The sequence below is a fragment of the Platichthys flesus genome, chromosome 7 (assembly GCF_949316205.1).
Source record: "Platichthys flesus chromosome 7, fPlaFle2.1, whole genome shotgun sequence".
Classification (NCBI taxonomy): Eukaryota; Metazoa; Chordata; class Actinopteri; order Pleuronectiformes; family Pleuronectidae; genus Platichthys; species Platichthys flesus.
In genome coordinates this window covers 23,368,290-23,388,118 of record NC_084951.1, presented here as the reverse complement: position 1 = coordinate 23,388,118, position 19,829 = coordinate 23,368,290, and the positions used below count along the sequence as shown (strand labels likewise).

General features: G+C 45.8%; 1 protein-coding gene across 1 annotated transcript; it reads right to left on the bottom strand.

The window, feature by feature from the left end:
• Nucleotides 1–74: 74 nt before the first annotated feature.
• On the bottom strand, nucleotides 75–17,919 carry LOC133956363 (PDZ domain-containing protein 4). Its single transcript, XM_062391334.1, has 7 exons — nucleotides 16,111–17,919; nucleotides 7,816–8,126; nucleotides 7,617–7,704; nucleotides 7,434–7,532; nucleotides 7,282–7,344; nucleotides 6,204–6,305; nucleotides 75–3,469 (listed from the first exon to the last, which is right to left on the bottom strand). Exons 1-7 carry the CDS (start codon nucleotides 16,168–16,170, stop codon nucleotides 1,499–1,501), a joined length of 2,694 nt encoding a protein of 897 aa, XP_062247318.1. The 5' UTR covers nucleotides 16,171–17,919; the 3' UTR covers nucleotides 75–1,498.
• Between the last annotated feature and the right edge of the window lie 1,910 nt (nucleotides 17,920–19,829).

Sequence of the window (19,829 nt, the reverse complement as noted above, 5' to 3'; positions counted from 1 at the left end):
ATTTTAGAAAAGCTTTCACTGCAAAATGGCCGACACTGAACACCACAATATTCAACAGACAAGTTTACCATTGTTTTTTTTTTCTCTACGCTATGAGCAGATCATAGGAGGACATCTACAAGTACAGTATGTTAAAGGATTTAAGTACATGAGGGGGGGGGGGGCAGCCTCAATATCAAAACATGCATAAAAGCAAAATGAGATCTAACTTCTGCTCCTGGATCAGTCGCCCCAGACTTAAATTGGCTTACATTGTTAGTCCAGGTAACTTGTTAGATAATTATCCAGTGGCTTGAGACAAAAAGGTAAAATTTGGAAATAACACACCAGACTTGAAGGACAGGTAATGTTTAGGAACATACATAATGGGACATACAGTTTTCACTACCTCCACTAAGGAAGTTTTCATCAGCTTTAATTTTCCTGATCTCCATGAAAGTTCAAAGCAGATCCAGGTTTATTTTCTAATTTTCTTCAACATGGCACAATTGGGTGTGAGCAGGGGATTTTGACCTCACAACTGTAGAGACGATTTGATCTTTATAGTTTTATTTATCAAATGTTTTCTGTGCTTTTTCAAGTAAAAAAAAAATCCTGTCAGTTACTTTGTGCCTCAGATTATTTCAGTCTGTATGTAACACTTGGAAACTTGTGCTGTTTGGTGAAATCTGCCTGAAGGAAAGAATCCGCCCAGCCTTTCATTTCCCAAAAACATTTGTACACAAACACGGCGGGAATGAAGAAAAGGTCTCGACTACATCAACCGGCACAACATCGTTTTCAAAATGTGCTTCATCAAAAGTCCCGTGAGGACACTCAATTTACAGTTATCTGGCACAGAAGTGGCTTTTTTCTCATCGTGGTTTTCACAGCTGCATGATTCCATCATTGAGAGGCCTGAAAAGATAAAACCTTCTCAGTTCTGCACCACGGCTGTAACGGTCTAACAGCAGGTGGTGCCATCTCACAGAGCATCTCCTCTTTATGTAACGAGACACAACATGAATGACGATGTGCGTCTTTGTCTTGCTGCAGCTCCCAGGCTCGATTCCCTCTGAGTATGTGGCTCATGTTGTATGTCCACCTCTCGTCTCTTAACTCTGTCCACACGCTTCTTTTCTGTCCTGTGCATTGACCGTGACATTCAGATGAAGATTAAAAAAAGAATCACATTCTTCACATGTGACCTGAAACATGGGTAGAAAGCTGTGTCCTCATTGGTCCAGGTCCATTCAACCAGACAAGTTCAATGTGATATTGTTAATGTGTGTGTTGTCTGTTAAGGAAGATGTGATACTGACTGTCTCAGTCATGTGCTTCTCTTTGATTTGAACATTTCAGATTTGGGCAAATGCTACGTTCAATGACTTGTGTTTCAGATTGATTCTGCAGCCCTGCAGACGGATGTTGGTGCCACAGAGATGCATCCTTCAGGCTCTGACCAAACCTTTTGGCACTTTCTCTTCTCTCTGACTCCCTGTCTCTGTCGTGTTGAGCCTCACACTGTGGTGACAGATAGCAGCGGGTTGTAGACCTTCTTCCCGTCTTCAGACCTGCTCCCATGAGCCAGCAGCTCCTGTATCGTGATCCAGTTGTCCATGATTCTGCGACTGCGCTTCTTCAAGCTCCTGCGGTGGCACAGCTCCAGGATAGAGTTGGCTTCCTGCTGGTGTGTCGCCCCCTGCTGGCCGCCGCCGCTGCCCGGCTCCCTCTCGCGCTCCCTCAGACAGTCCAGACGGCTCTGCATCATGAACTCTCTGCGCCGCCGCTGCTCGCGGGACTTCTGCAGCTGCTGCTTGCGCTCCTCTTTGCTCCAGTAGCGGCCCATCTTCATCTCGCTCACGGCGTCGTCGTCCGTGGTCATGCCGCTGCGCTCCTCCCTGATCTTCATGGCGCGGGCCTTCAGGAGGCGATCCCTCACCGGCCGTTTGGCCACGTAGCGAGAGCCGTCGCTGCGGATCTTCACCTTCCACTCCATGCGAGGGGAGGCAGGCATCAGAGAGGGGGACAAGGGACAAGGGACAGCACCTGGGGCCTGGGCCACACCTTTACATGTGCTGCCCAAGCTCATGGGGCTGTCGTCACCCCCATTCTCCAAGCTTCCTTCTCTGAGAGTCTCCCTGAGACCAGAGAGCTGCTCAGAGGTGGAGGGAGACCTCAGCTGCATGCAGCTCAGGTAGCGGTGAGGCGGCTTGGTTTCAGTTTGCCGACGGGACAGGTAGGGGCTGTTCTCTGCGCTGCGTCCACCAGCCCTCTCTGCTGTCCCGTTGGCTTTGGGGTTACGTCTCATCCCTCCATCTGAGCCCCTCCTGGTTCCTCCGTCTCGGGACAGGGACCTGACTTTTGCTCCAGGGCTGGACGTCTTAGTGTCCGCTGCTCTTCTGTGAATGTGAGCGTAGGGTTGGTTCAAGTTTGTTGGTGCTCCGTCCCTGGTCCCCCTCTCTCTCTGCCTAGTGGAAGTCGAATAAAGAGACTCTCCCCCATCCAGGCTCTGGGTGGAGGGTGATGGGTACTGTTCATTGACCAGAGGGGTGCTCCTGCAACTTTCCCCTCCAGTGTTGTAGGCACTCGTACTGTCCTTATCGGAGCGCTCCCTCTCCGGAAGCTCGTTGATATCTGAGAGAGCATGATGACAGGACTCCTCGTTGACCAACGTCCCACTAATGTCCAAGCGTCCAGCACCCGCTCCGTTCTTGTCCTCCAGAGGCCAAGCCTTCATACAGCGCTCCCGCAGCTGCTGCATCTTCTGCGCCCTCAGGATGTTACGACACTTGAACTCCAAGTGCCGCAATTCCTCTTCCAGAAGAGCCATCTCATGCTGCGTCAGGCTCTCGTTCCTATTCACGTCTAGTGGGACACTCCCGCCGTCTTGTTCCAGCAGAGCATCGCTGTTCTTCTCGTAGTAAAACTTGATTTCCAGCAGCTCTTTGTACCTCTCACACTCCTCCTCCGTCAGCCCAGGCATCATCATCCTCACTGGATCCGCCACGTGGGTTCTTTCCTGTCGCTCCACCGGCTCCAGCCCTCCACCGTTCACACAGTCCAGCCCTAAGAGGGAGTCAGTGCTGAACTGGAGGTCCTGGGAGTGCAGCAAGGGCGGAGTATCCCCTCTGCCAGACAGAAACTTGCGCATGCTGCCCGGCGTATTGGTGGCGTTTGTATTGGGGGCACTGGTGTGGTCGTCACCCAGGAGGTCGTGTTCTGACGACTCCTCATAGCGGGTGCTTTCGTCTGTACGGCCCACCCCGCTGTCCAGCTCCTGGCTGTTGCTCAGCACCGTCTGGAGCAAATCGGGTGAATCCCTGCTCAGGGACCGACCGTGACCTCCTAGCACACCTCCACCTGCAACACCGCCTGCTCCGGCACCCAGGAGGCAGGTGCCGGACCTCACTCTGTGGCTGCTGGGCAGGTGCTCAGCGTTGTCCAGGGGCTCCAGGTCCAGCTCATCTGGGTCCAGCTGGTTGTCGTTCTGACAGGTGAAGGAGGCGTCACAGTGGAGACGTCAAGGTCAACGTGGAGGAGAAAAAAGACAAGGAAACGAGTGTTAGTGCTACACATAAAATATGTGACAGAGCTCGTTGGAAATTCAAACCACCACAAAGAGACAAAACTACTACTGCGTTAAATCTGTGGCTTGCTCTGTCAAAGCTGGTAAGAAAAACAAAATTCTGAAATTATCATTCTTTAAGTAGACATAGGTTGTGAAACTCTAGCAACCTGTCCAGGGTGTAATCCGCCTCAAAGGATAAGCCGTAAAGATAATGGATGGATGGAAGTTGACATAGTAAAATTTTTAAATTGATTATTTATAATCAAACTTTGTGACTTCATCCATTGTCCCTGTAAAATTACGGATTATAGCAGATTTAATGTTGAGAGCAGCACATTTTAACACTGATTGAAAATAGTAATATTCTTTTCTGCCACTAGATGGAGTATTGAGACTGCGACAGCTTTTAGATCCCATTGAATGAATTATCAGTAACATGAAAGATCACTATTTGGATGTACAAATCTGACCATGTTCTATCTCATGGTGATGAGATACGTTTCATATTTTTTAGGGTATGAGAGGATCAAATATCAATCCAGTGAATCAAGAGTGCTTCAACTGGATATTTGTTGTTGTCTCTAATGTGTTTGCTCTTCTACTCTGATTGGCATCAAGCATAATGCAAATGCTTGCCCTCACATTAGCAAATCATCCACTTCTCGCGGTGCAGTTTATTTTGGCTAATTGGTTTGATTTGGCTGTGAATCGCGAGCCGACTGCAAAGATGAAGCATTGATTCTTCGATCTCTTATTCTTCGACGAAGCCCCTTCACTTCTCTCCCCTTCATCCTAACCCTCCTCAAGACAACAGATCAGGCTCTAATCTGGGCTTGTGCGTTTCCCTCTGATGATTCTCCGTCCGCACTCTTGAATCTTAATGCAGGCATAAATCTCGTCGGGCCCCTCTCAGGTAGTGCTCCTCTCTCCAAACACAAGAACATATCTGAAGAAAAGGAGCTGTAACATGTGTGTGTGTGTTTGAGTGTGAGTGTGTGTGTGTGTGTGTGCACCTTTGACTTAAGACTGTTTTAATGAGGGCCTTTTAAATCTGCCCTCTAGCTCCATCTGTACGAATGCAGCGTGCATACAGATCTTTGTTTCCTCTCACAGCCTCCCTCCATCTGCAGCCTGTGTTTTTTTAACTATGCAATGAAAACCCATTTCACTGGTCGGACATGTGTCGAGTTGTGTATTTACAAGTCGTTTGGCAGGAGTGTGTGTGTGTGTCCGGCATGTGTTAGAATGTCCTCGTGTGTTGGAACAGCGACCTTGAGGGAAACAAAGCGGCGCCACATTAGCACAGTGGATACAGGCCCTATTTGTCTTTGCCTGTTTAGTCGTGCTATCAGTGCTCCTCATCGACAGCTGGACGAAGCTGAGAACCACAGTCTTCCTCGTTACCTCCACTGAGGAGCTCGTGCTTTCCTCCCTGTCCGTTTGTTGGTTGGTTGGATTGTTTCTAAGCAAGATTTCACAAAAAAAACTAAACACATGTGACTCCATGTGGAGGCGGGGGGGGGGGGGGGGGTGCTGATCCTCAAACAAAAATTCATAGATCTTGATGAAATAATGAGCATTCAGAATTTTGTGTGTGCGGATCTCCAAACAGAAATATGGATCTAATGGAGCGACGCTTGCCAGCTAGTTGAGGCAGTCGGCTCCATCTGTGCTGCTCTGATCATGAGCCGGGCCTCGCTCGCCACAATCCTCCATCATGCACACACGGCCAATTTGGCGGTTTATTTGAGCTGCAAAGATTTCCCATCTCTCCGCCTGGTTGTCGATGCCCCTGCTGCCCGTCGACTCCTCAGATCCACCTCTAGATATGTGCTCTATAACTTTGTGTAGCTTCAGATATTTATCCTTAAATCTGTATTTATACTTGGCTTCAATACTCGGTTACTTGTGTCTTTCAATCACCTTATACTATTTCATCATTCTGTGCTCTTGTGTTTGACTGTTATGTTCTCTATCTATCCATCTATCCATCTATCCATCTATCCATCTATCCATCTATCTATCTATCTATCTATCCATCTATCCATCTATCCATCTATCCATCCATCCATCCATCCATCCATCAATCCATCAATCCATCTCTATCTATCTATCTATCTATCTATCTATCTATCTATCTATCTATCTATCTATCTATCTATCTATCTATCTATCTATCTATCTATCTATCTATCTATCTATCTATCTATCTATCTATCTAATTTAAGTGTGGTTTATAAGGGTACTTTTGGGAAGGTCTGGGTCATTTTTGTTAATCACTTATCTTGTGATTGTGTTGTTGTTTTATTTCACTGAGTTCCCAGGGAATAATTTCAGGATCTTGATGAAGATAATCAGACATGTTCAGGGAACTGATATCTATGAGTGTGTGAGATTTATCACAGCCTGGTTGACTCTAAGTGGACCGTTGGGTGGAGGGTCGTGCTCCACTGAGAGACATTCTATTGTTTCCAGTTTGTTTTCTTTCTCCTTTGTTCTCTCTGTGCTCGTTCCCCACAATCTCACGACTGAACGTTGACATGGAGCTCCACCGTCATACAGCCGATTTAGAGTAATTGAAAAAGAGGAATGTTTCTTTTTAGGTCAGCGTTCAGACGGCGCTCTCTGTGGACCGAATATCCAATTTCCTCACCTCTATCTCGGGTCGGGCGAGGAGCAGGGAGACGTTGGTGCTGTCCTCTCTGGTGAGAATAGCCACCGCCTCCTCTCGGTCCTGGATGTCCACTCCATTTATCTGCTCGCAGGGAGAGAATAATAAAGTTCAGCTAATGCCAGATAATAAAAAAAAACTTTATCCACCATTCAGTTAAATTTCTAATTTCAGGAAATAGTTTTCTTTAGAATTGCTGCTAAGCTGAATAAAGCTCAGCTTAACAGTGTCGGTAATGATTTCTTTTCACTTATGAATGAATTGAGAATAAATGCTGCGCTATTAGAAACGTCCTGGAGAGAGGAAGCATGAGACGTGACTCCAGCTCTGTGAGCTCAGATATAATCTAAGACGTCCGTTTCATGCATAACCAGACAAAAAGTAAAACAGTAATAGTTGTAACAAGAGTTTTGTTGCTTTAACTGTTTTCGTGAAGAGTAACACAGCTTTACTAATGATAACAATGCTTTCATTGAGGTTAAGGTCTGTAATGTCCAAAAATATACATTCTATCATTGTATCATTTTTATACAGATGATTCTCAGTTCTATGTGACATTAAAACCCTCAGATCCAAGCACTCGAACAAACATCTCTCAAATTAAATCCTGAATGTCCTAAATTTCAATGTTGACAAGTCTACGTTCAGGCCGGACCACATTGCTCCTGAGTTCACCTCCCTCCACTGGCTCCCTCATAAATGTTGTGTCGATTATAAAATTCCATTGCTCAATTTTAAGGCCTTAAATGACCTCGCACCCAGATCCCTTTCAGGATCATTGACCTGGTTCGAGCCCTCTCGACCGCTAAGATCTGCAGATCAGAGCCAGGCTGGTTCCTCCAGGTGTCACCTTGTGATAAAAGGGCGACTGAGCCTTTGTTATCAGAGTCTATGAAATCACTCCCCACTGAACGTTAGACAGACTAATTCTCTAGCGCCTTTTAAATCCCTTCTCAAAAGCTTTAGAAAATGACTGACCTTGGCTCTGATGGATTTATATATTTCTATTTTATCGTTCTATTTATTAGTATTAATAATATTATGAAGGCTCCTGTTGCACCTGTAGTATTCTGTCTCCCTTGCGGATGCGGCCATCCATCGCAGCGATACTGTTCGGGTTCACCTGGAAATAACAAGAAAAGGATTTGTGTAGGAGAATCTAAATAGTGGAAACTTGCTTTAGAGACTTTCATTTGAACACACTGCCCTCACCTCTCCCACGTATATCCCCAGGTCCTCCTCGTCATCGGTCCTGTAACACACCGTCAGCCCGAGTTTGTCCTGCTGACGGAACTTGCACAGCTCCACCTCCTGGTGCAGGTGGAGAGAAGGAGGAGAGGATGTCAGATGGAGAACAGTGGGGCGGCAGATGTTGAGTCACTGATGGGCTCTCACCTCATATTCCAGCTCGTCCTGCCGGTCCACTTCGTGCTGAGCGATATCGAAGTAGTCCGTGGGGTCATAGTACACAGGCTCGTTGAAGCTGAGGACGAGAGGACACAACGGTTGGGAAGCTAAGAATCTTGAATGGTTTGGACTTCTAGAACCAAACCAGCAGATGAGCTCTGGTCTGACTCGGGCCTGGTACACTCACAGTTCATGGAGCAGATATGGCTCCAGTAGGGGCGGTAGCGGCGGCGATGGCGGAGGGTCGGGCGGGGGTGGTGCGCCACAGGGATGCTGGCTGCTCTTTCCCAGGGTCAACATATGCTGGAAGCTGATGTCTGTCTGGGTGCAGCTGTCCACACAGTCGGCCATGCCCATGGTCAGAGGCACTAACCCTCCAGGAGCTCCCGCCAGACCTGCCCGTCTGCGAGCCCCCCGCCGCAGTATGTTGGACAGCACCGGGTCCCGCATGTCCAGGGTGGGGTCCCCGGAAAGGCGGGACAGCTCCTTCCCATTCAACTGGAAGCAGAAGGAGGACAGGAAGGAGGACAGGAAGAGGAGAAGAAGAAGAAGAGGAAGAGGCTGGTTAAACACAGGAGCAGAAGGGAGAACTACAGCTACACAACTAAAATAAAGAGCAGTCAGTCAGCAGAGAACGACAACAATCAGTTCATCAGACGTGTGAGTTCATTTAAAGCCTGATGTGTTTTCTACTGAGACACAGAAGCCCGTGAAAGAAAAGGGGATTGACACTCCATCACATCGAGCAGCAGAGAGCTGTGAAGACCTTTAATCGACCGTCAGCGTGTCGTGACCCTTCTGTGGAGAGAGAGCGGGGAAACAGTGGCAGTCAGAAATGAATTAAAACTGTGAGCGCTGTGAAAACAGTCGCTGTGAACTTCTTTATAAACGAACGGGACCTGAGAGGAAAAGCACTTATTCAAGTTAATACAGTCACAGAGATAATAATACAAATTGTATTTCCCTTTGTAGGTTAGTTTTCCCTGGGAGCTTCCCCAACAAATCACTCTTATCTTTCTTTTGTTTGAATTAGAAATGGTGCATTTTTTTTTTCTGCAAATACATTTAAATAGCAAAAACGTATTTGTATTCCAGAGAGAACCTACTTTGAGAGAGCTTCACTAGGAATGACTGTAATGTCATTTGTGCTGAGATTTCACACTTTCAGACTTTTGGATTGTGTGAAATAAAACAAGTTGAGACATGTACAGTAGATGTTAAATTTGTTATCTCTCCCCCTCCCTCTTCCTCCGGAGCCCGACAGTTAATTTAGAAGCTTCTGAAATATGTAGTGGGACTGTCAAGGTGCATGAGAAGATATCCCATCACTGACGGTTTGAAGAACGATAGCATTAAAAATGAGGGATTGTTAAAAAAATGAATCTGATGAAGAAATCAAAATAATGTCTGTTGTTCGACCTCCGGGCGACCGAAGCTGAAACAGGCCTGGACTTCAAGAACAGAGATTAATTCAGTGGCCTCATTAAAGCTGCTTTTTAATTTGTTGGATAATTTCAGCTCCACTTTATGCATCTCATGTAGGCTATTACCAAACATTAATAATGTTTTAAAAAATCCTTAAACACCCCCTAAAAAAAAAGGAAATTACATTTTTTTATCATGCAACAGATTGAATGTTTACCCTCCTCAGGATTAGAGGAGTCTTTAGGGAATGTGACGCTACCCTTAGAAAAACAAGTGTGCTTAACATGGTTGGGTAATTATCCTTCAGACACACTATTTATCTCCGTGACCTGAATCTGTGCTGATGTTAATAAATGAGAAGCACAAACTGGGGCTTGGTTGATTTAACTACAGACCCGGTGGCCTCAGCTGTGCTTTGAGTTTATCAGATAATGTTAGTACACGAAAGAGTGTTTGGAGATTTCAAGAGTCAAGTTTGAATATCGTATGAATAAAGTCGAAGGTAATAAAGTGGGAATTCTAAGATAGTGGAGGAGGAAATGGAAAGAATCAGGAAGACGATTGGTTCAAGATTCAGATCCGGAGGGAGAGAAACTTATTCCCTTAATCATATTATTTACTTTTTTAAAGTACTAAGACTTTTTTCTTGTTAAATTGCGTGTTTTTTTCTCAAATGCAACTTTATTCTTAAAACATATTTCTTGAAATCCCTGTTAATACACTGAACTAATGCGGAACTGGAAGTGAGCAGCGTAGACTCCATACTATTAAATCATTGTCACTCAATTTATAGCTGGTTACAGTTAAAAACCCTTTTAATACAATGTAAAACTAGTTCAATACCCAATATATCAGCCAAAGAACTCAAATGGATATTATGTTATAGCTATTAATTATTATGTCCATATAAATTTAAAATACTCCCCAGCGGTAAAATACAATAATTCAGGGTAAAAATAACATGAATTATTTAAATTTATACGGGCTGAACCCGGCCAGAGGCAGAAAACAGGGAAACTGATTCAATTAAAACGATTCATTAATTAAAAATTGAGCTTTGTAGCTTCTGCAGATAGCAGGAGTCAAAATGTATGATCCACAGAAGGTCTGCTACTGAAACTCCATGAACATTATACACAGGATATGACAACGTCCTTCCTCAGACCCTGGATCAGATAAGGAAAAACCTAAAGAAGAAACTATCATGGTAAACATATGGAACAAACCATGAGAGGAGGATTGAACGATTCGAACAATCTCCTGTGAGGAACATCTGCATTACACGATCAAATATTTAAGATTTAAGGATTTTAATAAAAACCAGTAGAAACACCCCACTCCCATAATAAACCTCCTCTCTATCTGGTGTGATTTCACTCCCCGAGAGACTGAAAGCAACATGGTTTCTATCAGAGCTACCGAGCCAGACGCTCTTTGTGGAGACTCATTCATGCTGCTGACCTTGGCTGTCTCCACATCTTCCTCGTTCTCCGCCCTCCCTCAGTCTCCCGCTCCCTCTCTCTTCACTGGTCCCCTCCCAGTAATTGCATGTCTGATCAATGTTCCCCTGTGCAGCCAGGGACAGAAACACGTTTATCTCCTATTTTATTTTTCTTCATGTTCGGTTCTCTCACCACAACCTCTCCTCTCCAGTCCATCTTTCCTCAGTTTGTGTTTCCATGCTCACATCCCTTCCTGTTCTCTTACCCTCCATCTTCCCCGGTTCACTCCTTCTTTCCATCTCTCTCTCTCCACCCGTTTGCTTCACACTCTGTCGTTCTTTGGCCGTGCTGCCTCAGCACTTCTGTCGGCCCATGTCCCTTCCCCGGAGATGAAAACTCGCAGTACTCTATTTCAGCCGCTCCATCTCCTGGTGTGAGCTCGTCTCCCCTCACACTATAATGTCCCTCCATAAATCTATCTGTCTCTCTTAATGAGCTCGTTCTCCTGCAGAGGAATAAGGTGTTTCCTCTCCACTCGGCCTGTGAGCGGAAGAGGAATTAACACTTTGTGTAGTTTGCATGTTCGATGGAAGGGAAACACAACTCAACATTCCTCGGTAGAGTGCATTTTGATAAATCAGCGCTTTGTGCTCGTGACCACGCGGCCGAGCTCTGCAGCATCAGAGCCGGGCTCATAGGAAACGGCTCCGCGAGGTCATGAGTGACAGGTATGAATACTGAGAGGGTGATGGAAGGGGGGGGGGGGGGGGTTCTCATTCATTATCAATGAGAGGTGCTTTGAAGATGACTTCATGCAGGGTAATGGTTGTTGTTGAGCATTGGACAGCTCTCCAGCTCGGACTTGATGGAGAATGGATTCCACTCGTACACGTGCTGTTCTCTATTATCTCCGGGTTAGTAGGTCATTCTACACAAGGGCTTTTTATGAGCTACACAAACCACACCACGGTCCCCCCCCCCCCCCCCCCCGCCCTCATTCCACATGTTTGGGTTGAAAATTACAGGTGAAATCTTGAAGAAATGGTGAAGCCTTCAAATTCGCAGAAGGGGTTATGGGCGGTGGCGGCTGTGATGCTGAGGGGGGGGGTGGGGGGGTGTTGGGAGGGAGAGGTGGTACAGAGATGAAAGAGATGCAAAAAAAAAAAAAAAAGTTCAAAGTGTAGAGGGAGAGAAAAACCAAAGGAGGAGAGACACCGGAGGAGTGGGGGGGGGGGGGGGGGGGGTTAATGATGCAGGAGAAACGCTGAAAACAAGCTTTCAAGGAATCGCTGTGTGAATGCACATAGGGAGCGAGCCCGGGCTCTGGGTGCAGCACTTGTATGTAAACACACACAAAGGAATGTGGAATTAAGACGTTGATGCATAATTAGCTTTTACTTGAAAAGCCGCCGAGGAGCAAATTACTGCTCCGCTCAGCAGAGAGAGAGAAGAGGAAGGTCAGGTGACGTCTCACTCTGCGTTCATCACGTCCACAATGATCCCACATCAACAAACCACAGTCCTAATCTGGAGTCTTATCCTTCTCAGGAGTTTTTCTCAAGCTTCACGTTTCACACGCACCTCCCCACACACACACACACACATTGAATTCCACTTGTCCGGTAATTGATTCCTCTCATCTCCTTTGCTTTGAAGGCCGGAGCAGTCACATCCTCAGAAAAATCAATTATCCTGGAGACGGGGGTTGAACCCACTCAGATGATAACCCCCCGTTGTCTGATACCGCCGGGCTCATTTAAATATACAGGCAAGGGAGAGGTCGGCCAATTATGAACTGATCACAGTGGGAAGATATTGATTTTAAAAGGCAGCACGGACGCTGATGGTGATGATGTTAACAAGTCTCAGTGGGAGTATGGAGATTATCCAAATGCAAGATTTGGCCATAAATTCATCATTCATGTGGCCAGGGCTCTGGTTGTGGTGATGATGGAAACTCAAGCAAGGTGGAGAAAAGAGAGTGTGAACATTTTTTTAAAACGTGTCATAGACTGTATGACCTCACAACAACGCCCTCCACCCTCTGTACTCTGCCACTCCTGAGATATTAAATGATTGATGAGAGAAACTCACAGTCAGCGTCCTCTGTGTGACTTCTACATGTCGGTGAGCAGCCTGAGACGTCTGAAGGATCAGGAACCCCAACATGCTTACACCCAGATTGTGTGTGACGAATGAGCAGCTGCACAAGGCACACAATCACACAATGCTTATCTGGTCTGTTGCTGGAGTGTTCTCTCACCTTCCCGAACAGAGCTGCATTCTGGTTTTATGTTTGGAAAGAGATGCAAGACGTCATACACTTATCATTATCATCGTATTAAAATCAGTTTTCATAGAACAATGTTTTTACCGTGTGGCTTTCATTTTCTATAATTCATACAATACAGTATCTATATTTCAAACTTGATAAGGAATCCCTGACACAAGAAATCCTGTAACTCTATGGAACCTTTTGTTTCAAATTTTAAATCCTCCATCGTAAACATAAAGGCTTCACTAATTTTAAGTATGACAGGAAAGATAAAGTGACTTTATTCCTGGTAATTCCTTATAATGATATAATAATACAACTATAAAGAGAGTTCTCGATTAGAAGTGGAGGTAAAATCCTACTTAAATAAAGAACAGGAGTATTATCAACCTTTTCAACATTATCAATGAACCTCACATTTAGAAATTTCAAGTCACTTTTTTTGCTTTAACATTCATCAAAAAGGATGAATAACAAAATAAATAGAAAAATCTTAAAATCTTCTCCTGGGAAGCAACTACATAACATAAGAGAACTATAAAATAAACAAAATAATACTAATAGGAACAGATGACAGTATAATGCAGTCATGCATATTTCTGAAACACATAATACAACTTACAGTGTAATGTGTAATCACGTTATATGACCAGGTGTTCCTAATATTTTGTCCACCTCCTGTGTGTGTGATCTGTTCAAACACACGCTCACACACTCTCACACACACACACACATCCTGCTAATATCTCCTGATCATCGTTTTTTTATCGATCTTCATCTTTTCTCTGGACGTCATTTTATTCCTTCAGTGTCATTTTGAGTAAAAGCATATTGAGTTTGTTTAATGATGCCGGTTGCCATGGAAACAGCCTCCCTTCTTTACAGGGACGGGGGTAGAGGAAAAAAGAAGGGAGCGGCTGAAGGGCTCGGGGGGGCAGGGGTTTACTGCATGAGTGTGTGTGCGTCTGTGTGTGTGTGTCTGTGTGTATATATGAGTGTAGGTCAGGTGTATTCTGCTAAACGTATGTAGAACGCTCGGCTCAGGACAAAGTGCAGAGCGAGTGATTCATCCTGAAAACAACAATATGTGATTTTAACTGGTTCCTATGGGAGGCTGATCAGAAACATACTGATGGGTGTGTTCCAGGCACCAGCGTGTGTGAGGCAGCGGCCCGATGTTTAATGCATGAGTTCTATTCCTTTGGCAAGAGAAAAGCAAGTGTTTTGTTATAGTTCAATGTAACAGCCATGGTTTTTTTCCAGCCCTGATGCAGCTTAAAGCTCTAAATACTACTTTTATTGTCTAGAGCCGGGCACAGTTACTGCCTTTTAATTTGAAGGTGTAAATTCTAAGGTAAACGCCTCGAAAGGGAAAATACAGAAACTTGGGAAGCAGCTGAAATGAAGCAGCAGATGTGATTATGTCCTTGTGTATTTATTTGTTTAATGGTCGACCACCTCCATGTTCTGCTTGTTGTGATGTTTGGATTAATGGACCATCTGCACAGCAAGAATCGCTATGTTTCTAATCATTATCACCTAATATCTCAGATTTCATTCTGTGGACCAAACAGCATGCTACCTCTCGGCAGCTTTTCATATTTGGACCTTTTGTTTACACATGTTTTAGCCTCTTAACATCTCGATCTTCTTAATCCTTGATTTGACATCAGCAGCATCATTCCAGGCTCCTCTGACCACAGTGTAATGCAGACTTGCTGCTCCACCACAGAATCCCACCACACACCTCCCTCTTTCCCACCACACCTGTCTGGAAGCTGCGAGGGATACAGACAGCCTCAGAATCATTTGATTTCCACTTTGAAAGACGTTGACCTGCATGCTGCCGGTGTGGTCACAGCCGCCCCTTGTTAGATAAGGTCACCGAATATGGAATTACGGCCCTGCTCCGGTTGTATGATCACACCCCGGAGTGCCCCCATCAACCAAATCCCTCCTTCCCTTTTTTCTTGTGCTCCACCTCTGGGATTTGTGAAGTCATTCAAACCTTTTCTATTTACTCCTGCTCCGTGAAGCGCTCAAATCAATTACCTCTGATATCGGGAGGGCAAACAACAGGAAGAAGAAGCAGCTTGACTCTCCCTCCCTCTTTCATATTTGGAACTCTCAGCTCCATTCATTACCGAGCCTCGACACAGGCCCAGTCTATCTCCATGCTCTGTCTTGGCACCAGATGAGGCTTCCCGTTAACTGGCCCAGGCCGCGGCGTGCACCAGAGACCCAGCTGTGGCTCCCGGTGCCACAGATACTCAAAGTGTTGCACAGTTAACCCCACGAGTGCTGAGCATCCCTCCCGCTGAGTAAGCACGGTTCTTCTTTTTCCCGGTCAGCGCCTGTATCATGAAGTCACAGAGCTCGAGCTTCCTCAGGCTCTGGCAGCCAGATGAGCTTACTCACGTAGAGTCAGTGGTCCCAGTTGGCAGGTGGTACTGAGGCTGTGTAACCGTGGCAACCCCTTCTCTCTCTCTCTCCCATAACACTTTAGCCCGGCTATAACAACCCATCCATCCTGCTGCCTCCGAGCCTCTGCACCACTCCACTCTCTCCGCACGCTGGAAAATATCGCTCTGTTTTGTATCTAATCTAGCTCGGCTCTCTTCACTCGTGATCGTGGTAATCACAGCAAAGGGTCATCATGATAATTATCTGTATTATCATCTCTAAATGACTTGTTCAATACGGATATTAATAAGATTGTTAGAGCAGGACAAGGGATAACGTTTACAGGAAATGGAACAAAGATCTGACACAAGAGGTAGATTTGTTTGCAGAGGTGAGATGCGTCACATGATCTGGGGCTTATATCAATAAGCTTCTATCAAACCCAACAGTCATGTTTAATGCATTGAGTCAGTTGATTCACTTAATTCATCATTAATAACAATAAATAATAACTAGTATTATTATCGTTATTTCATGTTATTACCAGGTTTATAATCATAATGTTTAAACTTTAATTACATTGTAACTAAATCACCTTATGAAGATGATTATGATTGTATTTCCATCAATACAAATAACAAAAATGTATGAGGGAGTAAAAACTGTTTAATAGATGTTTGTGGATGTTTTGGGGTTAAATGAGTTTGTCAACAACAAGAGGTTGTGATGCAAAAATAATCAACTGGATTATTTTGATGTTTTGATTTCTATTCATCCAGCAGCGTCACTGGGCCACAGCCACAGAGAGAATAACAAAGAATAGTTTTCGGGAGGAGACACAAAGGGATGATTTTGCTTGTAGACTTGAAGACAGAAAAGAAAAACATCTGAGACACAGAGAGAGAGAGATAGAAAAGAGTGGAGACTGAGATCTCACCTGGAACATCACCCTGTACTGCTCCTCGGGCTTTTGAACCACACACATGTTGCACCCCATCGTGACAGGCCGGTGCACAACCTGCTCCCGATGTCCAGGTCTCACACCGGGACTCTCTCTACCGGGGTCTTTGTCTGTGGAGTGGAGAGTGAGAGCCCCACCCTCATTCGCAAGGGGTTGTGGAGTGATTTCACTTCTTCTCCTCAGAGCAACACGCAGCTCATCTCTGCCGCCGGCGGTGGATTCACAGTTTAATTGGCTGCGTCACTCTTCGTCCTTCTCTCGGTCACAATTCAAGGGTTATAATCCAGAGTCCATTCAGAGGTGGAGATGGTTGTGGAGCTGCAGGTCCGTTTGTGTCTCTCTCCATTGTGGGGGAAAAGTCCATGTGCTTTTTTGTAGATCATCCAGCTTCACTTCAGTCTTATCTTGGAACCGTTTCACAAAAAGATGATCTGTGAAGTGGAGCTAGAGAAATGATGAGTCCTGCCGCTTTGTGCTTGTGTCATTAAATCGATGAGGAAGACAAATCGAGTGCACAGTCTGGTGACTTGTCAAAAGTGGTTAGACAGTCACCCTGGGCTGCCCGACCTTGTTTTGCTCTTTAACGTTAAAAAACTACAGGATCGAGCAGGTTCTCCCAGAAGAACTCTAGCTGACCTCCTTCATGTTGCTTTTGGCTTTTTCTGACTCACAGCACTGAACCTGTAAACAGCTCACGTTCAGAAATGCTCTTTGAACAAGTTCTCTGGAAAACAATGCAGCGATCAAAGGACTTGCCTCAGTCCTGTTTTTACTCCTGCTTGCCTCACTGCCACACAGAGCTTCTTCCCACCTACTACACTCTGCTGTCCAGGACTGCTGAAGGATTTGTGAGTGTGTGAGTCTGTGAGTGTGTGTGTTGTGATAACCTCTCCTCCTGAAATCCCTGTCAGGACCCTCCTCCTCAGCTCTCCACTTAAGTATCAATGCATTGTTAAAAATAATTTCCTAATACGACTCTCCACGTGGCGAGGTGGGACCTAGGGTTTAGGGTTAGCCGGATCTTTAAGCCCTGGCTGTGCCGCTAAGATAAGCCGTGTGCCAGGGATGCAATTCCAAACTACGTGCACACCTGCACATGCATCAAAAACAGGATGCAACACATGTCTCCTTCAACAACAAGCGTCACTACAAACACAACCTGCCAAATTCCCCGTAGCCGTCAGCGGAGGAGAAGTCAATTCTTCAAACAGCCTCTCTGAACAATAAGAGGTGTGTAAACAGAACGCGCTCCGAGCAGGAGTGGTTTGTATTTATCTGATCTGTGGTTTGAAATAATGACAAGTATTAGTCCATTGATTCTCTGAGCCAGCGCCAACTCAGCACTGTGGCTGACGACTCCAGGGTGAGAGCGAATGATGGATTATAATGAAATTAGTGACCTCCTAAGCAGAGATCAGACACGACTCTGTCCTGGCTATATACCCGAATCAATATCAATGGATCAATTGGATTTGGTGCTCGCCGGCTTATTGGAGATGTCAACACTGTTAATCACAAGAACCATCAATGTTTGCTTTTTAAATAACCACTAATTTGATTTTGATTCAATGAGGCTCCACACGTTCTCTTAATGTTTTAGTTTTCCTCCTGATGTTATAAACACAACCTTTCAGGTGGTATTCAACTCCCATTGGCTCTATGACCTGAATTAGACTGGAAACAGAATCTCAGTAGAACTTTCTCCCGTCTCCTGGTCTCTGTCCTTGACCTCTGAGTCTCATCATGCTGGATGAAAAAAGCCTTTTATCTTTAATCCTGCAGCGGGTAACTGGGAGCACGGCCGCAGCTCCACAGTCTTGTGTGAACGCTCCGTGGCCAGAGACAAGGTGTTAGAGCCGCTAATCCTCATTCAAGGCTCGGCTACACCGGTATCCTTTCCAGAGGCGGCGTAATCCCGAACTCTAACTGGCTTCTAACCTCCAACCAGGCACAAACACACATCCCGACTCATGGCAGCTGAGTTAGAGATAACCTGAGAGTCAAAGCAGCTGCTAATCGAGCCACAAAGAGGTGTCAGACATTCTCAGCAGACGGGCAACTTTCATCCCCTCTCTCCATCTCCTGTTCATCTCATGTACCTCTGTCTACTCTAGCCCCCAAAGGATAGGACATGCTTCCACAATCAAATACAAGGTGTGAAATTACAAATACTTCCTTTAAAAAAAACACTTTCTTCTATTAAAGCACTGCGTATAAAAAGGATGTTCTCCTATGGCACAAATTCAGGTGTAAAAGTTAGTCCATCTTTAGGGGGAAAAGAGAATTCAGCAGTGGGTAAGTCCATCTTAATCCTCCTTTTGTCCTCCGGTCATTCACTTTGAAAAATGTGCTCAAGGAAAGGTATAAAAAAGCCTGGCGAGTATTCCAGGTGGCTGCAGTGCTGAGCAGAGTGCACCGCTTGTCTCAGGTCAGTGATAAATCCCCATCAGCACCCTCACAAGATGAGAGGAACCACTGACGGCTGATTGGAGGATACTTCTTGGCATCTCCCCTTGGGCGCGTCGGTAAACGCACTCCCCCACTCTGCAGCGGGGAGGAGGAGGAGGGGGGAGACACACACACACACACACACACAACAAAAAAAAGGCGGTTGTTCCCCAGCGGTGGAGGAGCCGGCTGATGTGTGTACGCTGCTCTACTACCACAGCTCCTCTGGATTCCACACTGTATAATCTCTCTCTCTCTCTCTTTCTCTGTGTCATCCCCACCCTCTTTCTCTCCATTTCCAGGGCTGGGCTACTGCTCTCCTCTCTAGTCGCCCCATAATTTGTACCCACACCTCATTTGCTACCCTCTCTCTCCCTCCGTCCTTACTCTCTCCTCCTCTCTCCCCCCCCCCCTCCTCCCCCTGCCTCCCTCTGCTTGTCTGCAGGCAAGAGAGCAAGCACTGGAAAGCCTGTGCATACTGTTTGAGCAGGACAGGACGAGATAACCAGTAAAGCCACATAAAAGTGAATGGATTATCCAGGTTTTCATGCATTTCAAAATCAAGACACACGAGCAGGGAATTGACTCCTTCCCCTCATGGTGTGTGGTCAATCCTGTGTGACCTGGAGTTGCTGTAAGAGGGTTTACAAGGAGGAAGGGATGAAACCACTCATATCAGTAAAAATAAATGCAATGTTCCAAAGCAGGTGGAGAGCTCCTGAGCAGGCCGTGCATTCAGATGAGATTCTGCATCGCCACAAACGAGGAGGGGAAAAGAGGAGAAACAAGAGAATAACAGGTGTGACAGGACCAATTGGAAGATATGGAGGAGAGCCAAGGAAGGAGAAATGCAAATGACTGTGTGGGAGAGCAGCGGAGACGCAGGGATGGGAACAACAGTTCTGTGCAGTAATCAAAATGACCTGCTGAGGGTGGGGGGGAGGCATATGGAGACTTTCATTTTAAGTAACAGCCCTGTCTGGGTGGTATTTGTGAGTAAACCCCCCCCCCCCCCCCCCCTCCCCTCCCGTGCATGTCCACACTCACAGGCACTCACAGCCCCATTCACTTGCTAATTTTCAATTTTGAAAAGATTTCACTGGCACATTAACTGCAGCTCCACTGCCAAGAAACTCAGGGCGGGAGAAGTGAGACAGTCCGGGGGGGGGCACAAGAATTAGAGTCGCCGATATCCACACACCGAGAATCTTTTATTTTTCATTTGCAGAGTGTAACCACGCTCCGGG